At 46.1% G+C, this 23756-nt stretch overlaps 1 protein-coding gene across 6 annotated transcripts in view; it reads left to right on the top strand.

The window, feature by feature from the left end:
• CACNA2D3 (calcium voltage-gated channel auxiliary subunit alpha2delta 3) overlaps positions 1 to 23756 on the top strand; it is an 852366-nt gene that overhangs the window by 651963 nt on the left and 176647 nt on the right. For all 6 annotated transcript variants that reach the window (XR_013449537.1, XR_013449535.1, XR_013449536.1 and 3 more), the window contains 7 exons: positions 5350 to 5433; positions 12904 to 12975; positions 13232 to 13293; positions 14650 to 14717; positions 18737 to 18782; positions 18941 to 19038; positions 21304 to 21397. Coding sequence is in view for 1 of the 6 variants with exons in the window: in XM_078076955.1 (XP_077933081.1) it covers positions 5350 to 5433; positions 12904 to 12975; positions 13232 to 13293; positions 14650 to 14717; positions 18737 to 18782; positions 18941 to 19038; positions 21304 to 21397 (524 nt within the window). In the remaining 5 variants the exon portion in view is untranslated. The remainder of the gene's footprint in view (positions 1 to 5349; positions 5434 to 12903; positions 12976 to 13231; positions 13294 to 14649; positions 14718 to 18736; positions 18783 to 18940; positions 19039 to 21303; positions 21398 to 23756) is intronic.

The following is a 23756-nucleotide window of genomic DNA, read 5'->3' as shown; positions in this document are numbered from 1 at the left end:
TGCAAAGAAACATTTTATCCCATGAGCCTCCTCTCTAGGGGGAGGCGGGGGCTGCCACATCTCCTGAATCAGTAATGACATTTACTGGTGCTGGCCGAGTGGGCATTTCCCAAGACTGTTTGTCAGGACACACTCCATGCTCCACTATGTACCTGTTTGCTTCTCACGCCAGCCCTGTGAGCTGAATGCTATTATCCCATCCTATAGACGAGTAGCACAGGGCTCAGAGAAATGCACGCCAGCCGTGGAACACACAGCCTGTGTGTGATTCTGGGACCCTAGCTGCTACCTGCTCTTCTAACTGCCCTGATTGGCGAGTGGTGGGTCATGACCTACACCTTGAGTGCAGGAGATGACCCTTCTCAGACAGCTTCTCCACGCTTTCCTGATGGCTCACCTGGGCCTGGCCCAGGGCCTGATAAATGTATTTGGGGGGATGTGGGTGAGTACAGGAGCAAATGAGGGAATGGATGGAGGCAGGAGGGAGGGAATGAAGTGCCCGGTAGCCATTAGGCCGTGCTCTCTTGTGCGTGGAGGAGAGAAGATGTGTCTCCTTTACTTCTCCCAAAAGGACCACTTCAGTCCCTGGGATGAGAGGAGACGCAGGCCTCGGGGGAGGTGGCAAAGGTGTTCGCCAGCTGAGGACTCTGCCTGCCTTGGGAGAGAACATCCGCCCAGACAATGGCTGGCTCCCCGCCCTTGGCCACACCCCTGCACCAGATGGCATTAGCTCTGGGCAAGGTTTCTTCCTCTCCAGTTGTGGGCCTCCCACCCCCATCTCCTTCCTTCCTTTTGGCAGCATGGAGCGGCACGTACAATTTATCAATTATTAGCATACACGATATTTGTTTCCCAGAGGCTGCATGGATGTATGTAGCTGATTTCTTCTGGCCCCTCCCAAAAAAACACAGGAAAAGCAAAGGCATTTTTGTTTTTTTTCAAACCAACATGAACGTGGCCATCACCTTAGCCTATCCCATTATGCTTCCAAAGTTGGTCTGTAGGTAACACCAAAGAGCGCCTGCATGCAGACAATGAAACACCAGCTGGTGGGTTCAGGCGAGGAAGGCGTGCCCCCGGAGGGCTCCGGCTTGCTCCTCAGATGGATGCCCATCTTGTCCCATCCTCCTAGGCCACGGGCTGGTTTGTGCGTTCACCACATCTGGCCTTTATTTGAAACTCCACCTCAAAGTATTTCATAGCACAGAATATCTTTCCTTATTAAATTCTCCCCCACATATTTTTTTCATAAAACAGGCACCAAAAACTACAAACCTACCCGTGGCTCTCAAAGTATCTGTTTATAAACCTTTGGAAACCGTTCGCAATTCGTTAATCACATTTTCAAAGGAAGTTACAGTTTATAGATACACTAACAAATGCCGTATCCGATGCCTCAGCCCCAGTAACGAGAGCCTCACGCAGGGAAAGAGGGAGTGGGGCTGGTGGATCCAGGATGTGTCAGAGGCTGAATCCGGAGGGACAGGGGACAGCTGGCCTGGAAGTCAGAGATTTGCTTCTGTTTCTGTCACTCTTACACTGTGGCCTCACATCTGTCCTCTCAGGGGGGAAAGTAAGGATAGGGGATCAGCCGCACTCACACACAGTAGTCTATCTTGAGTAACAGTGAGATATTTTGCAGGTCACATGCTCCTAAATAAGTGTTAGGAACACTTCACTTAAAATGTACTTTAAAAGTGGTTCATTTACAAGGAAAAATAATAAAGGCATTAAATATATACAAGTCAGAATTCCAATGACTACTTATGCTTGAAACCCAAGCCAGCTTAAAAAAAAAAAAAATCTTTAAGAAGGGAAAGGGGTAATGTGGAGAGAATGTAGTTGGTACCTGAAACATCCAAGGGCATAAAGATTTTAGTCACAGCTTGATCCAGGCACACACACTGTGTTTTCAGGACTCTCTCCTGCCTTTTCTCTGCTTTCTCTGCATTGGCTTCATTCTCAGGAGGGCTCTCTCTAAGCAGAAGCAGAGATAGTTATGAGGAGCTCATGTTCACATCCTACCACCTTAATGGTGCTAGCAGATGCGCAGCTCCTTTATCTGGATAAACCCAGGAAAGCATGCCAGGCTGAAGCTCATTTGGGTTGGCGTGGGTTACATCCCCAGCTCTGAACCAGTCTCTGAGAGATGTGGGTCTCCTCGAATGCTCAGGTCACTTGCCTATCTCTGACCCAGGGTGGTCTTGCTTTCACGAGAACTATATTTACTGAGAAAGGGGCCCAAGGGCTTCCCTGCAGGAAAGCAAGGCGATTACCCTGGAAAATGTGGGGGATGAGTGGGGGCAGTGCATGGCACAAGCGTCTTCCTTGTGGAAGTCTACTCTCTAGCCTTCCCATATGCTCTCTTCATTGGAGAAAAGATAAAGGTGGATCTAGGGTCATTATGCTGGAGTTCACTCCTCACCCTCAGTCTGTTTTATTTTATACAACAGCCACTGACTTTTCCTTCCCTCATTCAAAATAATCACTCTGCTATGTTACTACTTGCACTCTAAAGGAGCTCACCCATTAATAAAAACCCAAATGGGAAGTATTTTAGACCAGTTTCACATACTTGGTTAAGCAGACGTTGTAGAGGGGCATTCCTACAATAGAGTTCCAGAGCAGGTATCCCCAGCCCTGCCTGTTTCCTCCAATGAAATGAAATTATTTAGACTCACTGGTTTGTGGACCAGCACACTGTGAATGCTTCTTCATACTCTAAACCCTCCAGGTTTCCTGACTATCAAAAGCGCAATGTATTGAATTTCTTGAGTGGTTATAAGAAAAAAAAAATGAAGAAAGACATCTGGGAATGGTCAGAAGTCAAGGGTGCTCTGTGGATTACAGAATTGCCAAGTACCATCTAAAAGCACTTGGGTTCTTTAGCACAGGTATGAATTTTTCTGCTGGGACAGTCTTGAGTCCCAGCTGAGCTATAGTCCCCGTCTTGGTGCATAAGATATATACACCAGGAGAAGGTATGTGAATGTGACTGTCTGACACAGACATCTTCAACAAACATCTCCTATGGTTTACAGAACAGTGACCTGCTGAATCACTGAATGGGTCTCCTTCATTTCAAGGAAATGACATATTAGCCAACTGTATACAATGAGCCTGTGTCTTGGCTAGCAAGGTCATGGCTCTCAGGAATCATGCTAGCTATATATTAAGGCTTTATTCTGTGCCAGGATTGTGTTTGTCCATTTACATACAGTATCTAGTTAATTCTCTCAACCTACCATTGCCAGGGAGGTACTATTGTTTTTCCTATTTTACAACTGAGAAAAGGGGAGCATGGAGCAACTGGGCCCCCTGCTCAGGATCACAGGCCCAGTAAGTGGCAGAACCACTCTCAGAAAGACAAATGGACATTTTCTGAGGATAAGGGAACATTTGGTGCTCGGGACCTCGGGGGTGTTTTTGAATTTCTTTAGGAGTGTTTGAAATAACGTGAGTCTCAGCAATGAAAATTTGGTCAGGGGCTGGTGGTGGGTGGGGGTGTCCTGCCCCACACTGGCTATGTGGTCTTATCTAAAGTGTCCTTTTACCCATTATTTAACTTGTGACAGCCTCTTTTCCTGTATGTATGGTGGGCAGTGAACTGACCTTCGAAAGGCAAAATTAAGGGTGATAAACTGCAAGCAAGTCCTTGGAAAAGAAAGAAAGACTGCTTACTTGGCTTTATTGATATCCTTAGTACCTGGTCCTTACGAGGCGTCTGATAAATGTATTTGAATAAATAAATAAAGGAGCATTTTGAAATGACCAAAGGAAGTACTTCTCACAAACAAACAGTTTAGAACTAGCATTATGCCGCCCAAAATATTGAGAAAGCTCTGCATTTTGCTCAGAAGCTGGGCTGTGTGAGCTTCTGGGGCACCTAGTGGCTCTCGGGGATGGTTCTTACCAAAATGGAACTTGGGGGCCGTTAGACAGTTAACAGAGGTCCAAGAGTGGCTGACTGTACGTCCTCAAAGGGACATGTCGAGTCTTGTTAGCATCATGCGCCCCCTTCCCCACCACACCTCCTCACTGTGACACCTGGGTGACAACCCCACCCACCCCGTTCCTGTTCTTCCCACTCAGCTCCCGCCTGGATCTCGCAAGGGCCTGAGCTTCCACGAACACACAAAGTTTCCATAATGGGACCCAACTGCAAATCTGCTGTCGTAAAAAGCGGCCTCTCAGGGAGCCGCTTCCCCTCCTCTTCATCTACAGTGGATCCGATGTCCTAAAACTGACCTTGAACATCTGTGAATTGCCTTTAGCACCCGTCTCCAGGAACCAAGCAGTGTCCACAATGGTTACCTGTTGTTTGGGGCGGGAGGGGTCTGAAAACACAGTGATGCTGCATCCCATTTCGAATCTTACCAATTCCATCCAAAGATGACCAACTTAGGGACAAAAAAGAAAAAAAAAAAACTATACATACATAGGTATTTTTTCCAATATGCCATTGGCCATATCTTATGAACCGGTAAAGGGGTTGCTTATCTTTAGCCTGCAGTAGAGGGCAGACTTTCCTACATTATAAACATCCCAACCACCATCATTAAAGGCCCTGAGACACAGGAACATCCAGACACACGACCGGCCAGCAGATAAAATGGTAGGGTTGCAGGGTGACTAACACCAGTGATTTAGGGAAGAAAAAACGAAAACCACTCCCCCTGTTCTTAAGACACTCGTGAGGTTTTCCAGAGAAATGCCCTCATGGCCATTAAATCTGGTGGTGACTCCCAATACCCACATCCACCCCGGGTAGAGAGGCCGCACTTAGCTCAGTCCTGCTACGGCCTGTGTGAGGGCAAGTCTACACGATGTTACCAGGATGTCGAGTGCTACCGTGGAGACCAGTGCTTTTGCTTCCTCACCAAGGAGCATGGGGCCGGTTTGAGACCGGAGGTCGGGGTGGGAGAACTGTAAGACAAAGGGATAGGACTAGATTTTTGGGAGACCGTAAAAAGCCCTTTCCTGTGTCACAAAGTGGTGGCTTTTTTAAAACTTTGGAGTAGAGAAGGATCTCCCCTATTCCACATGGGTGCCATCTGGGCAGGGGGAAATCTTTGCTTTGCTTCTGGTGGATTTGGAGGCAACGAGTCCAGTAGGTAAATTCATTTCAAGGAGCGTCGGCTTGTTATTTCCCCAGCTCGGAGCACCTGGCCTGAGCTTTCCTGCTATTACAGTCCCTCGGACTGTGCCCTACTGGGCTTCTCTCCAATGTCCCTCCACTCAGTCCCCATCCGAGAAACAGGGCTTGGGAAAATAAACGCTGCCCTGGCTGATGATCTCATGGAAATTTTTTTTTTTTTCCCTCTTTCTTTATCTCCCTCTCACTACCAGTACGAAGAAGGAAAGAAGCGAAGGAAACCTAACTACAGTAGCGTTGACCTCTCTGAGGTGGAGTGGGAAGACCGGGATGATGTGGTAAGTGACTGGTTTTCAAGCCCGGTGAGGAGGGAGCTCCACAGTACCCACTTCTGTACCTGGAGGCCACCCGGGGAGCTGGCCGAGAGGCCCCCCCAGAGGACACCTGGCCACCAGAGGGACATGAAGACAATGGGCTCTTTTTAGGGCACTGGAATTTTATAAGCCTCCTGCTGGCTGGAACGGTTGCAGCTAGGCCAGCCGCCTGCCTGCTTGGCGCAGTCGGCTGAAACCATCCCCTGACAGGCTCTGGTCCCTTCTGCTGTGGATTCATCCAGACTCTTGCTCGGTGCAGTTTATGGGACCTGCCACCCTCAGGGGAGCCTGGACTGAGCCTGGCTGGGCAGCAGAAGGCCCTGCCCTCCGTCAAGTCAGGATGCCCTGGGCACAGCCCTTGCTTTCGGGGAGCCGCCCAGGACTGAGCAGCCCTGCCTCCCTTCTGCATGGTGGGCAGTCCATTTCCTGGGCCGTCCCAGCCGTCCCCCTTGCGGCCACACCACAAGAGCTCACACGCTTATTTCCCGCACCAACTCAGCCTTCGGCACTGTATCAAAAGCCTTCCTTATGGCCACGACTTAACCCCGTCCGTCTCCTTGTTATTTCCTCAATAAATAGATTTGTTCAACATGGCTGCCTTTGTGTGAATGTAGGCAGACTGTCCTTAATTAAATTGTCACTTCCCGTGAGTTCCTGCCTGGATCCTTGCTCTTGACTTTCTCTGTGGGGCGTCCGAGCCACGTCCACGGCTCTCTGCCCACACCCTCCCTGACGTGTCCAGGGGCCTGTCTTCAGTTTCACCATGGAGATAGCCATGTTTCCGTCCCTCAGTCTGTCCTGCTTTCCAAAGAGTTGTTGAGGGGAACCATTTGGACTCCCCAGCTGGGTTCTCTTGCTGTCATTATCTTCTCTCCGTGTCCTCTGCTCCCTGGACGTCTCAGCTAGCGTAAATCTCGGATTTTCTTCCTGGCCTATAAAATGCAAGAGGCATATCTTAGAAGTGTAGCTGATTTCCTTCATCTGTATTAGGACTCTTGAAACTCAAGTTCAGACAAAATACCTACTGTTTGATAAAAAACAACTTCCTCACCTGTCCTCTTTTCCCCACCTGCTGGTGGCCTGATATTGGGTCAGCTCAGTGACCTCGTAGGGTTTTACATCTTATTCTTTAAACATGGTCATCAGGGTCTTTAGGTTGTACTGTGCCCAATGTCCATGCTCTCCCCTTTCCTCCTGCTTTTACCAAGAAGCAGGCTAGCGCAGTCGTGAGGGGCACGGCCCGGGCATTAGCCCGCCTGGGTTCGAATCCCACCGTGGCAATCTGCTGGCTGTTGGTCTCAAGCACACAATTATCCTTTCTGTGCCTCGATTTTGGTTTTTGTCCTTTTTTTTTTCCAGTAAAATGAGTATGATGATAATAGTACCTACATCAGAGAGCTGTTGTGAATCTTAAATGTGCTAATATGCTGAAAGATGAAAACGTATGTATGCCATTGTGTGGACATGGGGAGTGTCTGTGAGCGGTGGCTATTCTTTCTACTATTCTCATCAGCATTAATCCTCAGGTAACCTGCTCATGAATGAATGTCCCATGGACTTGCAGCTGCTAAATTGTCTCGTGAGTGTTTGAAGGGCGCGTTCCACTGTTTTCCTTTTTCTTCCATCTTCACTTTATCAGTTGCTTTATTTTGACTTCACTGGACCTTTTTGTTTCCTTTCCCAGAAGGCTGGAACCTTGTCGTCAACATGCTTCCCCCCCCCTTCGTCCCATCCATTTGGATCAACATGGGAAGCAAACTGCTTTATGCTCGTTCTCACTTCAGAGTCCTCACATCATGTTACTGGAAGAGATTTATTACTTGGCTCACTCTAGTCATCGCCTGCACTCCAGTTAATTTTCAAGGAGCTGATATCTCCTTTTATTAATCGTGGCTTCCTTGCCCTATCTTCTTTTCTCATCGGAGCTGCAGAGCATTGGATTCCCAGCCTCTTACATGTTCTTCACCTTCATCCGACTCCCAGGGGTTTTTGGTGTCCACCTTCAAAGTTCCCACATCTCCTACAAGTTCAGTGCTCTTACTCTGCTCAAACTGGTCTCTCGTGGTCTCTCTGATTTGGGTCTCTTGTCTTACTTCCTTGAGGAACATGATACACTCAAAGCACATTTTGTGTACCCCACCAACACATTTGGGAAAACCCGGGTCACCATTTCTCTCCTACAGATTTGCACTCCGTTGACTGGAGAATCCTGGAACCAATACAGAGAAGCTTTGTAACATTGACATGTGATCCTACATGCCCATATGTCCACCATTGGGGTTTGCCTGTAAGTGGCAGAGGGCAGGCTTTTGGTTAAGATCTGGGAAAGACCATGAAGTAGAGCCCACTAAGGAGGAAGCAGCTTGAGCCTGCCCAGCTGCAGAGAACTTCTTGGAAGGAGCATCCTACTTCTCTTGGCAACTCAGCTCTTGTTGAATATAATGACGGTATTTACAACATAGACCCTGTGTCCTTCCAAAAAAGATGTGAGGTCACATATACTATTAAAACATGTGCAAAATAGACTGGCTAAAATTAGAATCTTAAAAAGAGGAAGAAAAATTAGAAACCGTTTAGAGGTGGATGAGCAGGACGTCTGGCCCAGGCTCCAGGCGACTTAGGCATCACATCAAAATACAATGAGTACGACAGATCTTTGGGGACCCATAAGCCAGGAAGGGACCCTGAGACATCTATAGCCCTGCCTGAATCACCAGTGTTGGTCACCTCTGGGAAGGAAAAAAAATATACCTTTTAAAATGGAGTTTATCCTTTGGTTATAAATTCCCACAGATGGTTGAAAGACTTAAGGATGACATTTTTCTTACTCCTGTTACCTCTTAGTCTTTCCCAAGCTTTCCACAGTGAACATGATTATTTCAATGAAGAGAAAAAAAGAATATAGATAATAATAACTGACGTACTGAGCCCTTCCTATATGCCAGCACTGTTCCAAGTGCTATATGTGGATGAACATGTTGATTCTACACAACAGTTTTACAAAGTCAGTGTTATTGCCATCCTCATTTTGCAGTAAGGAAACTGAGGCAGAGAACAGATTGGTCCACGGGCACACCGTGTGGATTCCAGCCCAGGCTGCCTGGCCCCAAAGCTCTTGGCCACTTTTTTATGCCTTAGAAAGAGCTCTTGAGTCCAAGAGTCCTTAAAGACTCTGTATCAGTGCCCTCACGGTGTTTCCATAGTATCCTCCCTGAGGGGTGCCGCAGAGATGGGGAGTCCTTGCAGCCAGCTGCTAAACAACTGCTCGCCATGGGGTGGCGCTGTAGATGCCAGCCCATCAGATTCTGCCTCCGGGCCACCTGAAACCCCTTAGGTTGCAGTGTGAGCCTTTTCTACTGCTCTCCAGTCAACTCACAGTTCTCCTTACCGGCAATGGTTCTGTGGAAAATTTTCTTCGAGTCTTTTCTTTCTAAAGCCCCATATACCTCTTCTCCTGGGGTAAAGTTCTGAGAACTGTGCTCAATTAATTTGTTCTTCTTTACACCTACTCCTGTGTCTCTGCAGCTCGTGCTTGAGCCCTGGGTCGCCAAACCAAACACGGTCACCCCCCGCCACTACCCCCCCACCCACCCCCCGGACAGAGAGATTGAGAGGATTTTGATTTTGTCATACAGATACTCTGTGCCCGAGTCTGTTTTCATACTCTGGTTAAACGCTTGCTTGGGAATGACAGACCTGTTAATCTCCTGCTTCTCCCTTCCCCTTTAATCTCTTGGCTTGGCCCAGATGGCATGGCCTTGGGGGCCTGGAAGTGCATGCTGCCTGTGCACCAGGAAAGGTGAGGCTCATGTTCTGACGTGGAGAGCAAGCCACCATTAGCAGAACGAGCTGTCATTATATACTTACACATAAAACCCAAGGCGATCAGTGAATCTCTGGGGGAGAGCTTCCTTAATGAGCTCTAACACAGGAGGAAGAGCTGTAGGCTCACGATGGAACCAGAAGCGTGACCACCAGCTTGTAATGTGGGTGCTTTGAAGGGTCAGGGAAGCTGTTGCAGCTCTGGGGTGCAGGCGAGAGAGACAGACTCACCAGGGGCTCTGGGGAAGCGCATCTGACCTGGATAACGCAGGACCCAGGAGAAGGAGGGTGCTTCCCAGAGAGACCAGGGAGCTGATCACCATTCCCAGAAAACTATTTCCAGCTTGAAGAGATTTGACCTTTATTTTTATCAACCCCACTGTGGTAAAAGCTGCTTTAATGTCCGCTGCATTATCACACTTGCATCCGATAGGGAGAAATAAAGACATTTCATTGAGGTTTTAATTTGCTCTCCCTTGAGGCTGTTAAGTTGAACATTGGCACATGTGATTTTTTTTACTGGCTACATAATATGCTAACATATGGGCACACCCAAAGTTGTTTGGGAATATTCCTCGGCCAGGACATTTTCATTTCTCCAGATGCTCGTTGCTATAATCCAGGTAGTGGCGAAATCGAGGGCTATTTGGCCAGCTCTGAGCAGCATTGTCGGTCTTGCCCTTCCTGGCCTGGTGGGGACTGAGAGTTTCGTCACTCCCGCATCATTCTGGTCTCTGCTCTGGGTACCTCTGCCATCTTGTCTTGTAAGCTGGCCCCTGGGGCAGCGGTGCCCCTCACTTACCATAGGGTTTGGGGCAAGTTGCTCCCCTTCTCAAACCTCCAATGGAAGAGTGACATTTCTAGACTGTTCTGGTCTCACGGTGCTGCATTCTAACCCCACAGTCTGTTGAAAAGGCACAAAACCCCCTTTCCTCCTATGGCGACGAGGACAGAAACCACCTTCCTGTCAGCCCCAGTTCGCAGAACCTAGAGCCTGTAGGAGAGCCTACTGGAAAGTTAAAACCTAAGACTGTTGCATGGTCAAGTTTAAAACCTTTTCTTTCATTAAAAAAAAAAAAAATCCAGAAATAACAATACATTATTTTTGTATTCATGCTATACAATTGTTATATTAATGCTTTAAATTTGTCCAAATGCTTTCTCTCCTGATTTGGGAAGCAAAACTAACAGTGTGGGCTTAAGGGACAGAGAGCCTGTGTGACTATAGGCAGGTTTCTTAACTTTGTGCCTCAGTTTCTCCACTTGTAAAATAGGGTTAATAATGGTGCCTTATTTTGAGGGTTTTAAAACCTGTGTCTGGCACATTGTAAAAGCTCAATAGGTGGTATCTATCAGTATTATCTGGGCTTTATAAGACCGTTCAACACAGTTACACAGCACCTGATGGGATCCCTGGGGTCTGGGAGTCCTCGATCAGAACACTTTTGATGGCATGAATGAAAAGGAGGAAACGGAGCCACAGAGAATTCACAGAACAGGGGTATGTGTCACCGGTAAGACTTGAGTCTTGACACCCTGGGTTATTTCTCTTTACTGTGGGCTGCCTCTTTTTCAGTCTGTGCCCACCCACAGGGGTAAAGAACAGCAGTTTTAACACAGGAGTTGGGGGGAGGTCACAAAGTCCATGAATGGTCCATGATCAGCTCTTACAAGCTATGAAATCTATTAAAATAGGAGACATCAGAGGGCATCGCAGAGTAAGATGTATTTCTCATGTGGCTCACAGAGTTTGAAAAATGTTGGTTTAGAGCATGGGCATCTGTGTCAGCAAACTCAAACTTGAATCCTGATCCCTGAAGCTGTTGAAGGAGGGCTGGCATTGTAAGGGAGGAGGACAGTGGTGATGGTGATGGTGATGGTGATGGTGATGATGGTGGGGGACAGCTAACATTTACTGGATGCTTAGGGTGGATGAGGCACTCTTCTAAATATCAGCTCATCTACTTCTCACAGCAACTCTGTGAGATGGATCCTGTCATTAGTTTCATTTTGCAGAGAGGGAAACTGAGGCATAGAGAGAGTAAGTGATTCTTTCATAAGCTCTGGCTGCAGAGTCCTTTACTACAGCGCCATCCTGCCCCACATGTAGGTGTTCAGTAGGTGTAATCCATTTTCATTAAAACTGAAGAAAAGAGCACGACTGGACTCGTCATCTGAGCATTTGCCGCCAGAAAGCCTCAGTGACCCTGGCCTTGGAGCCACCCAGCCCCCCGATGCTGACTGTTCGGTGCTACTGGGAGTTGGGGGCAGGGTGGTACGGACTCACGGAGCAGCTTACCTAATCTCCGACTTGCCTGGGGAATGTGAGAGGGGAAGGTCCCAAATGGCTTTAGGCAGGCACCAGAAAGAGGAAAAATGAAAACCATGTTAAAGATAAATCGAGCCGTTCTTAAAAGTTAGAAAGTAGACTTAATTAGGACCAGCTCTCCCCATCCAAAACCACAAAAGTTAAAATGGGAAAATATTTCCAGAAATGCCCATTATGTGTTGTTAAAAAATATCTAGAGTAAAATATATGTTTTATTTTATACATGCCTCCAGCTAAAAATTATGCTTTTTACTCTCTCTCTATCACAGAAGATGGGAATGTGAACCCAAATCTAGACAGCCTCGAATCAAATTTAGGTTGCTTGCTAGCACTGCAGTTTTCTATCGGCCAGATCTTCATCAAGCTCCTCAAAGGAGAGAAGAGGGGAGAGGATTAAAAAAAAAAAAAGCCATGGGGCCAGGAAAGAGCGGTTCCCGACAGGCCGTGGCATGTCAGAATTTGCTCCTCTCCCATTCAATGGCATCCCCCTCGTCTCCCATTGCTGCCCACGACGGCACATCTCTCATCACTGCGTCTGCGGTCCTTCTCTGAACCCACAGAAGGGCCGCACATAATTAGAAGAGGTCAGCCAGGGGCGGGGGGAGGGTGCGAGGCTCAGTGTCCCTAGATGGAACTTCTGAAACTCAGATACTGGGTCACCCTGTTCACTGCCTGTCACTGTAAGCAAGACTATTAACTTGCTCAGGTTTCTCTGGGAGCATCTGAAGATGCTTCATGCTGTAGAAAGTGAGTCCCTGTCTTCTAAGTGGTTGGTCTTAAAAAAAAAAAAAAGAAAAGAAAAACCTACTGTGTAGAAAAACAACTTTGACTTATGTTTTGAAAAATGATTTCTTCATGACAAACTAATACCCTTTCTGAAAATGTAACTTGTCCCCAGAGACATTCTTGCTTCTTGAGTGTTTTCGCACTTGTGGGGGCTCGCTTCTCGGACTCTCAGGCTTCATCCACATCATCGGGGCTGCCCGAGGGTCACATGAGCACCCCAAATGAATGTTGAAAGTCATTTACTATCGTTAGCCTCTCTCCTCCGGTACGGCAGCAGCTGGATGTTTATTCTTCGGAAGCCCTGTTTCAGAGGGCTGAGTGTAGGATGCTGACTTAGCACCAGAGTGCCCACAATTTGGTGGGGACACAGCCCAGCCCTGTCATACCTCTGCTTTGCACAAACCACCATATGTGCTCCCAAGCTGGAGGATTCAAGATGTCCAGATGACATGCAACATGGGGAAGAGCTAATACCAAATTTTCTTTTATCATTTTAGTTAAGAAATGCCATGGTAAACAGGAAGACTGGGAAGTTCTCCATGGAGGTGAAGAAGACAGTGGACAAAGGGGTACATTTTTTCTCAAACATTCTTGCCGCTTAATTTAAAACAAACCACTGTGAAAAATTAGCTTTGAAAGCTCTATCTGGAATAAATATCTTTCGCTGAGATCATTTTTCTCTTGTCTTTACTTATCTCAAACAAGATTCATGTAGTACTGTTAACCTGATCATAGTGTGTCCATTTATTTTTATTTATTTCTGAAAGCTTCACCTAGCAGACTAACCATGTTTTCTTCTCTCTACGACTTTTTTTTTCAATCTAGAAACGGGTTTTGGTGATGACAAATGACTACTATTATACAGACATCAAGGGTACTCCTTTCAGGTAGAGCTGACCATAATACATGGACATTCCATCAGATCCATCAGTTGTGTTTGTACAAAACCTGCTGACGCTCTCAGAGCTCATCATCTGAAGATAACCAAACACCCTGCCGAAAGGCTGGAAAGAGTGAGGAAGGGGCTTTTCCCAGGCTGCTTTTTTTCTGTTTTCCAGAAGGGGGAAGATGGTTCAGGCTCACCTAGGAGAACTCACTCGATTTGTCATGGCTTTGCATCTCATTATCAAGCAAATCAGCTTTGGGGGTTCCAGCTAAGGGTGGAGAGACGAGTTCAGAGGGTTGCCAGGTCCTTAAACCATCTAGCTAACTTGCTGCCCAGTGAGCTCCATTTCACCTTTTATTTCCATGATCAAAAAACGAGCCTTCGCACGAGGAGGTAGCATATCCATCCCTCCATGTTGTGCTTCCGTTTTAATTTCTCTGAACTGTACTTCTGTGCTTGTCTACCTTGAATCCTGTTATTTCTCTGTAACCGTCCTGAAAAATGGCTTGACCCCATTGCCTGCTTTCAGACGCTCATGTGGCATCCTAGAGTCTCCTGCTACGATGACCTTAACTTCTGTAAGGAGTCATTCCCGTGGGGCTGCTTAACGTTCCTGAACCGGGGCCTCGCAGAGCTAAGGAGAGAAAGAATTTACTGACTCTAGACGAATCTGAAAAATAAATTATGGCATTGTGCTGTCATAGACTGCCAGGGATCATGAGTTTGATGCCATTTGGAAGCAGAGCAATCGAGGGGACACATGACCGCTAAGCGGGTTTGCCAAATGAAGAGACTGTGTTTTCAAAATATATTCTATTCCTTTAGAAAGGAGTTTAAATCAAGCCTGGGAGAGGGGGGAGCATCTATTAGACTAGGGAGAGGGTCGGGCCCAGAAGCCCACAACGTAATAACGTGGCTCCACACTGGTGTAGTGGACGTTTTCATTTTCGTCCTTGAGAGGGGGGTCATTTTCCCTAGTCGTAAACTCTAGGGTCTGGAAAGACCCATGTGTGGCTGAATGGAGGGCAGGAGTGTGTCAGGTAGTGGTGAAGAGCAGGGCGCAGGGCTCTCGAGAGGGCCTCTGAGAGTAGGGTGAGCAGTTTGCCACGCCTCTGAAAATGCTCACGAGCAGCCCATGGCTGCCATCCTTCTGGTCAGAAATCGCTTTGAAGCAGCTGATTGAGCCTAAGAAAAACCAACACCAATGATAACCAGTGGGGTTTTGAAAGTAAACTGTTGGAAAAATTGTCTACAGAACATGAAATGGAAATGTGAACATGGGAAATAAAAAGTGAACCCACAAGTCTATTCCAGTCGATGCCATGGGTTTCAAGGTCTGCTTTGTTTCTCTGCACAGCTTAGGTGTTGCGCTCTCCAGAGGTCACGGGAAATACTTCTTCCGAGGGAATGTAACCATTGAAGAAGGTAAGATGCTATCTTGACCTGTCTTATCCTTCAGTCTTGGGCATTTCACTCAATTAATTGTCCACTTGGCGTGAGCTTGCCTTCCAAATGGTGGGACCCCCAATTCGTGGTGGCCTTTCTTATGATTTCATTTTTTTCTATTCTGCTTTAATCCATAAAACTGTTGAGCTGACTCAGAGGATCATCCACCAACTATATTCTCCCCATACATAAAAATCACTACCAAGAAAAATACAAAGTAGTGTAAAAATTCAAGCCCAGGGGAAATACAATGAAAACAAAGGTATGCAAGCCAGTCTCCTACACAGTTGAGCCACAAATCCTGTTTGTGCTTCAAGCAGTTCAAGTCCAAGGGGAAATATGATCATTTAGATGATATACATAGGTCAGAAGGAATAAGGAGCATTTTGAGATTCCCAAATCCTCTTGTCTTCATAAAGCTCAGGCACACTTAAACTCCCAGCAAATGGTAGCCATTGTTACAGCACTTTAAACTTTAAAACCACTGTCCTACGCGCACCGACCGTCCTTTACCATGAGCCAGTAATTCAGTACCTCAGAGAAGGAGCCTTCCCCAGTATCACTGGCTCACAGGGAGGGCTGAAGCTGACCTCTGAAAGTCTCCACTCCCCAGGTGGCCCCAGTAAGTCACTCACCCAATCTGGATGTCAGATTTTGCATCTCCACCAAGAAGGAGCAGGACCAGACCAGTGCTCTTTCTGAGTGTCCCCAGAAAGTATGGCCAAGAGCAAGAAGGTCCGTTATGAGCCAGTTTTAATTAGTTAGAGCTGGTTACAAGTGCACGTGGTGAACTTCCAGAAGCTGGACCACCTAGGGGCTCACCCTGATGATGTAGTGGAGAACGAAGAGATTGGCTGTCCCTGAGATGCCAAATTCCACAGCCAGCTTCCTGGGGTACTGCCAACTAGTGTGCATTGTTTTACAGGTGTTAGTATTTGTCTCCCAAATAATCGTAAGGTCTTAAGAACAAGGAAGGAGATTGAAAGGTTTCATTGTGCCCACTAATCAGTCATGTGGTATCTCTTCCCAGAGACCAGAAAGAGGGAACAGGCAGCTTTGTGACTTGGGCAAGATACTCAACAAGATGTGTTCTCAGAAATCTTTTTTTTTTAACTTCTAGAATTTTCTGGATGAATGATCCATGTGTAGCTCATATGATCCATGTGTAGCTCTGTAGATATCACCATGAAGCCAGAAAATTCATGTCTGAGCTATTTGAGGTCAAGCTGAGGAAACAGCTCATGGTCAGAACAATAGAAAGATTATTAGTGGATTATTGGCCTCTCATGTTTCCATTCCCTTAGCCAATCCTCAATACATAGGCCTGCCTCTTTCTTTCTGTTTCTGTCTCTGTCTCTGTCTCTGTCTCTCTCACACATACACACACACACAGAGTTGTTCTGCGTTGTCTTTTGGGTCATTTCTTCAGTCATGTCTTTTCCCTGTGTGTTCCGTAGCTGTTAGGCTGAGAGGTCACAGAGAGAATTTCAGAACTAACTGCAACCACCACGCTAGAGATTAGTTTGAATCCCAGCAAGGGGAAGAGTCTCTGGTTATCCATACAAATGAGGTCAGATCTTCCTCTCTCTGTTGGTCCTCTGTCAATAAGAGGGCTTACAGTCCTGCCAACTTTGAAGAGCTGAGCCTGAGAAAGCTGCTTCCCCTTGGACTAACTAGTAGACGTTCCTGTCATCGTAAGGGCCACGGCACGATCACTGTTCTGCTCTGTTCTTGGAGAAGGTAGGCTTTCCTGGAGATGGCAACCATACTTCTGTAGGATCTTCTGTAAGGAATGCTGCCCCACAGAGTGTGGGAATTTTCAACATGTTTTGCTGTTGTCATCTATTACAAAGATGGTCAACAGGTAGACATTGCTCACAATGTAAGGAGTTTCTACTAAGGCTGAAGGTATGGGCTACAGTTCTACTTGCTGAAATTGTTTCTCTTCTGAATCTCCTTGACACTTTTTATCATATATATATATGTCATATATATAGTGGTATATATATATATGTGTGTGTGTGTGTATGATGTGTATATATGTATATACCATTACATGTATATAAATATATATACATATATGATTACATATATACATATATATATATATATATATATATATATATATATATAAGAGAGAGAGGGGGCACAATAGTTATTCAATAAATTAGAGCTTATGTCATTATAGTCTGCGTTATCTGCATATATAGTCTGCATAGTAGATGTGGTTGTGTCAGGAGGACTAAAATCAGAGGTGAGCGACTTAGAGAACAATTCAATTTCCTCGATGCCCTGGGAACTCAGAGAGGATATGATCAGAAAGATCTCCCCTCTAGGGATTCATCTACAGGGCCTATGAAACAGAGCCAGAGAGGGCTTTGTGGATGAGAACAGACACTAGAGAAATTGATAGAGTTGACATAATTAACCCAATATTCCAGGAAGGTGAGACCCCACCTCAGGGTCTTTGCATTGATTATTCCTTCTGCAGAGCACTCTCTCCCAGTTATCTACATGGCTCTGTCTCTCACCTCCTTCAGGTCTTTGCTTAAAAGTCATTTTCTCAGTGAAGCCTTCCCTGACTACACTACTTAAAATTGAAACTCTTCCTCCTTTATTTCCCATCTCTGGCTTGGCTCTTTTCCTTCATAGCCCTCATCACTAACTGATATGCTATGTATTTTAATTTTATTTGTTTGTCTCTTCCCACCACTAGAAAACAAATACCATGAGGGCAGTGATTTTGTTTTGTTCACAACTATATTATCAGGGCCTAGAATAGTATCCAGCTATCCAGCACACAGTTGATGCCAGGAAGGAAGGAAGGAAGGAAGCAGGGAGAAAGGGAAGAAAGGATGGATGGAGGCATGCAGAGATGGCTCCGTAGATTATCCTAGGGACTCATCACTGTCCCACTTAACCCTCTCATGGATCCATGAGTTAGGCTTTATCATCCACATCTTCTGACTAATAGAACTTAAAGAGTTGAAATGACACCCCCAAAATCATTCTACCAGTGGGTGTTGGAGCCAGGAAATGACACTTGGGTCCCACATGATGATATTCTATCTAATATAGTCCCTACTTTCTATAAAATCAAGCAAGAGTGTGCGATATTAGGTCTAGTATTTTGCTATTTATTTTATGCATTTGTATTTGAGGAGGAAACTGGCATCCTGAGTGCAGTATAATACTATTGGCTGTTTGGGAAACTCCGACCCCTCAAACAGGCTATAAGCGTCATCTGAGTTCCTGAGGTCATCACTCAGAAGTGTGTGTCTGCTGATGAGCCTTCAAAGTGAGCTCACATGAAGATACAATGAAAGAGAGTGATTTCCCAGAGTTAGAGTGGTCTAGAGCATTCTGTTAAAAACTCCCCAGCTTCCTGCAAACCCCAGTTGTCCCAGCTACCTTTGTGGACCTATGGCTTGTTTTTACTTAGGATCCTGTAACAACTAGCAATGTTTGCTGGTCAAAACCAGTTGAGTATTGGCAATTTCATATCACTCAACCTATCTTTTTGCCCTCACAACCACCTAGCAGTTAGGGACTATGATTATTCCTGTTTTGCACATGAAGAAACTGACATTTGGAAAAGCAAAGTAACCTGCTAACATCACGCCCAAATTAAGTGGCCCAGCCCAGCTCCCTGAACAAGCTGTGCAGGGCTCCAGCATCAGTGTTTCCACCATGATACTAAGCTCATCTCCAGGACTCACTGGTGCATTGTTTGTCTCCACGGAGTTCAGGCTTTCCTGGGATACTCAACCTGGGAAGCCACCAGTGGTGGCCGAGGGAGATGGAAGTGGGGAGAGGGTTCTGCATCATTTTCTTTGTTCCGAGTCCCCCCTTCAGAGGCAGATATCATTGGGGTTGATGCCTACCCTTCATCATTCAACAGCCCTGCCCTCAAACATTTGAAGCACAGAGAGGATGAGGGGTATCAGTGCCCCACGCAGGTGGTCCTTACTCATTAACCCCTTCTCCTTGACCTCCAGGCCTGCATGACTTAGAGCACCCTGATGTGTCCTTGGCAGATGAATGGTAAGAATTAAACCACCCTTCATCAGCATGGGTATCTGTTGCCCTCTTTGATTTCGAGTCCTCTGTACTCCCTTCCAACCTCTCCCAGTTCAAAGGCAAAGGAAGGCGATGCTACAAATCCTCACATGTTCTTGTTTTGGCCCCTGTCATGGTCTTAGGTCCTACTGCAACACTGACCTACACCCGGAGCACCGTCATCTGTCTCAGCTAGAAGCTATTAAGCTCTACCTCAAAGGCAAAGAACCTCTGCTCCAATGTGAGTGGGCTTTCAACCTGTCCTGTCTGTGTATGTGGCTGTAGTTGGGGCGGGGCGGTGGGGGGAGACGCAAAACCACACTTCCCCTCAGCTTTCAGAGGAAGCTTTGCTTTCGGCAGAGGTGATCAGTCCCATCAGATCCAGCCAAATGTCTGCTTCCTGTAGGAACAGGAGGAAGAGCGTGGGCCACTGAAAGTCACGCAGAATCCCCAATCCCAGTCTAATCCTTCACATTGGATTTGTCTCCCTATTGGACCATTTAAGTCAAGCACCTGAGTAGCATGGAAATGTTATCTCTGGCAGGGACTGTGAATATCTGCTCCCTTATTTTACAAATGAGAGACAAGGGCAGGAAATAGGACTTGTCTCATCTCAGGCCATACTCTAGGTCTGGTTCTCTCCGGAGTGGGATCATCACTGTGACGTGTTGCCTCATGTCATATACATGCTATTGCCCGTCCTCCTACCACGGGCCCTTGAGGGAGCTCACTGGGTCAGGAATGGTCCGTGGCTGGTGCAGGGGGGGCAGGGAGAGAGCAATGGGCCTGACGCTGACCAAGCATGTGAGCAGTCCCTGGACGGGCATATGAGTTCCAGTAGCTAGTCTGGCAGGGAGAGATTCACCACCAGTGAGCACAGCAGCTGCCCCTCCCCCAGCAGGTACCACTTACTCAGTGATGTGAACCAGTCCTTTACATGTATTATTTCATAGAATTCCCACAGCGCCCTGTGAGAGGTGTAAGGAGGTTCAGCTGGCTTCTCAACTCCATCTCCACAGAACAGATTGACTTTTTGGCACAGGGTCTAGTAGAGAAAAGATCAGACGGACACCACATAAGCCTTACTTTTCATTTCCTTTGACTGAATGGCATGTTCAAAAAACAAAGGTATAGAGATAATATAAAAAATTTACATTTACCATCCAGCTTTATCAGATCTTAATATTTTGCTATATTTCCTTCAAGTACTTTTTAAGGAATGAAACATTATACATAATGTTGAAGCCCCTGAGTCCCCCCGTACAGTCCCATTTGCCTCCCAAAGAGAATCACCCCCACCTCAAATTGGTTCCTCACCTCCCATGGATCTATATTATTACTCTCCCTATATAGGTATCTGTAAACAGGATGTACCATTATTTTCATTATTTTGTATATTAACATTTATATATGGTATACTATATATATTATCTAGAGTACAATATATGTATTGCTCTACAACTTGTGTTTCATTCATTACATTTTGAGATTTATGTGTGTTGATCGTTTACCTCTAATGCCTTTATTTGAATTACTATACAGTATCCCACTACATAACTCTATCTCAGGGTATCCCTTGTCTTTCTGATGATGAGCTGTTTTCAGTGTTTGCTTTTACAGCAAAGTGCCCCTGCCTTGTGGGCCACCAGCCAAGGGGAGGAGGTGATAATTAGTTGGCCCCTCTGCAGAGCAATTGGAGGGCTCTGAGATGCCTCTGCTGGACTCATGATATCCCCCTGACTCCTTAGCATCTTCTCCAGAGTGCCAGCAAGAGTCCTTTTGGATAGGAACAGATTCCCTACTTTAAATTGGAAAAAAAAAACAAAAAACACAAAAAACAAAAACCTTTTATTTATTTATTTGGGGGAGAAAGAGAGTGAGCAAGAGAGAGAGAGAGAAAGCACAAGCTGGGGGGAGAGGGAGAGGGAGAAGCAGACTCCCTGCTAAGCAGGGAGCCCCACGCGGGACTCGATCCCAGGACCCTGGGATCATGACCTGAGTTGAAGGCAGATGCTCAACCGACTGGGCCACCCAGGCGCCCCAACAAAAACCCTCTAAATGGAAGGAATCACAAAATAGGAGTCCCAAGACTGTTTAGTTACTACATCCCTTCCTCTTCTTATAAATGACGGGGAGCAGGGCCCTGAAAAATTACAGATTGTGATAGAGGACAGAAATGGGGGTGAACGAGCAAATCTCTAAGACATGCTGGTCTGTGGCACCAGCTGCTAGATGAGAAGAGAAAGTAGAAGACTGAAGAGGGACACACACAAGACTCTCCGTGTATAATCATCTCACTCGAACACTTTGGGGGCCCCCCTGTTGCTGGCCTATCAGGTGTCAGAACTGTTCCATATTTTCAGCGGGTAGGAGGTAAATGCATAAAGCGCTACACCGTGGGAGAAAGTAGCCTGCAGTTACTATGGAGTGAGTGAGGCGAGCACCCCTTGTGCCCCCACTGGGACCCCAGCCACAGCCACCTTCTCAAGTCTGCCCCTCCCAATAGGTGATAAAGAATTGATACAAGAAGTCCTATTTGATGCCGTGGTGAGCGCTCCCATTGAAGCCTATTGGACCAGTCTCGCCCTCAACAAATCCGAGTAAGTGTTTGCACGTGTCCCCCTTTCATGGTCATTTCCCCACAAGCCGTCCGAAATATGGTTATGGTTTAAAGAACTAAACTGTTTTAGGAGCTTGGTGTTAAAGTGCTTTAATTTTCCCCAAAGCTCCAAACCACAAGAGCTCGAGCAGATTAGCGGCTCGGGCTTGGGTGGCAAGCTCCTGGGTTTGACATATAATTTGAGTTTTAGCGTTACATGAAATTTGGTGTGCTGAGGTGGGGGGCGCTTCTGAGGGAGGGGGAGGCAGAAGGAGCGCTTAGCTTCTTGCCCTGCCATGGCTCCCTCAGCTTCACAGTCTGGAGGGGACTTGGGATCTGGGCCAGGCCGGGTTTTAAGTAGGACGGGGAAGGGAGAGCTCTGTTTCATGAGGGTGTCAGGATATAACCCTGTGGTTTTATTTCTGAAGCAGAGGATGCGGGGAGAGGGGGCTGGGAAATGGTCATTGTTGTCAAAGCTTTCAGCAGCTTGTTACTATTATTTTACTAACTTAAGTAGGTTATTAAAGATTAAAAATAGGAAGTGAAAACATTCCTTTCTCCTTATACCTTCACGTCATACATTATTTAGTTCTCTCTCCTTTTCTGTTCTTTATTAGCTCCATTCCTTCCTTCACCTTCCCTTTTGTATATTCTCTTCTATCCTATCTATCATTCATTCTGTTCTCATTTTCATTCATTCATTCACTCATCAGATACTGATTGAGTGTCTGTTACGTGCTAGGCACTAGACTAGGTGTTGGTGAAATGGAGCTAACTCAATCAAACATAGACCTTGCCATCATGGTATCTGTGGTGTGTAATATGACAGATTATTAAGAATTGTGATAACTACTTTGAAAGAAGTGTAAGGACATGTAGAGTGTGACAAGACCTAGAGTGGAGGTGGAAGACAGAAGGTTTTTCTGGGCAGAAACTAGTTCAAGTGTTAGGGAGCATTCTAAGGAAAATGGAACAACATGTGCAAAGGTCCTGAGGTACAACAGTATTTGACACATTTGAGGCATTTAAAGAAGGCCAGCAGAACTGAAATATAGAAGGTAGACTAGAAGATGTTGGGAGATGAGGCTGTAGAGGGGCCAGATGGCTCAGGCCCTTGGGAGTCAGGTGAGGGACCTGGATTCTATACTATGAGTTTTATAGAGTCATTGAACGATTTTAAGAAGGACATTTTAAGATTTTAAGAAGGATATGATCATATTTGCATTGTTAAACAATATCCCTCTACTGTGTGAAGAATAGAGTTTAATGGCGTAAGAACAATAATAAAGTCTCCTACAGCATTCCAAGGGATTTGCCACTTGGACCAAGGCAGTGGCACAGGGAGGAAAGATCTTCTTGTGGCATGCTTCAGAAGTGAGACCTCCCACCCCCACCCCCACCCCCATCCCCAACCCTGGATTTGATGATGGGTCTGCTGAGTGAGGGGAGGAAGGCTGAGCTGTCAAGGATCATTTACAACACAAATACCTGTATAGATAGTGGTGCCATTTCCTAGGACAGGAGACAATGAAAGAAGACCAGGTTTGGGATGTCCGGGCATGTCCAGAGTTCTCTTCTAGACATTTTAAGCTCAAGTCTCCCAAGTGGAGATGTAAGGTAGGCAGTTTAATCCAGGAGTCTGGAACCCCAAAGAGAGATTTACCATTCTCATTATACTTGGGGCTGTCCTTGGACTGCTTACATTCATGGTTCTTATTCCCTGGGAAGGTTGGGGAAGAGTCAAAACCTTTCCTGCAATTGCATTCTCTGGTGGATGTGGAAATGTTTCTTTTAAGCTCTCATGAAACTCAAAATCCTGTGCAAAGATTGCTGATTCACTCCTAACACATGCTAAAGATTTCCAAAATGGTAGCTTGCTTTGTAGTCCACATCTGTAACTGATTGGGCAGCCTGGCTTTCCAATTTGGGTAGGCTGCAAGCAGAAACAAATGCATAGTGCTGGTTTTTATTCACCCCTTAAATACTTAAAGGTAGTATTGGCCACTTTGACTACCATCGAAGATCAAGTAACCAAATTGTCTTATATTGAAGATGACATGGATAGTGCTTCAAATCAAATTGCTACTAGCATTTAGGGAAGGGAAGCAAATTCAAGAAACAGTATTCTCTTCATACTTTTATTGTAGAATGAAATTATGTATTTGTGGAGAAAGACCATTTGCTTTTTTGTGAAGAGGTAGGCATTGTGAATATCCTGAACATGCCCAAACATATAAAATTTGCCTTGAAAGTTGAAGAAAATACCTGTAGTGAATTTTAAAATAAGTTTTCTTTGCTGAGGCCATTCTTAGGGGTCCTGTGCCTCGTATCCTGCAGGGCCATTTGAAGAAACCATTTTT

The sequence above is a fragment of the Halichoerus grypus genome, chromosome 1 (genome assembly GCF_964656455.1).
Source record: "Halichoerus grypus chromosome 1, mHalGry1.hap1.1, whole genome shotgun sequence".
Classification (NCBI taxonomy): domain Eukaryota; kingdom Metazoa; phylum Chordata; class Mammalia; order Carnivora; family Phocidae; genus Halichoerus; species Halichoerus grypus.
The sequence above is the reverse complement of the archived record's forward strand: the minus strand, read 5'-3'. Positions and strand labels throughout refer to the sequence as shown.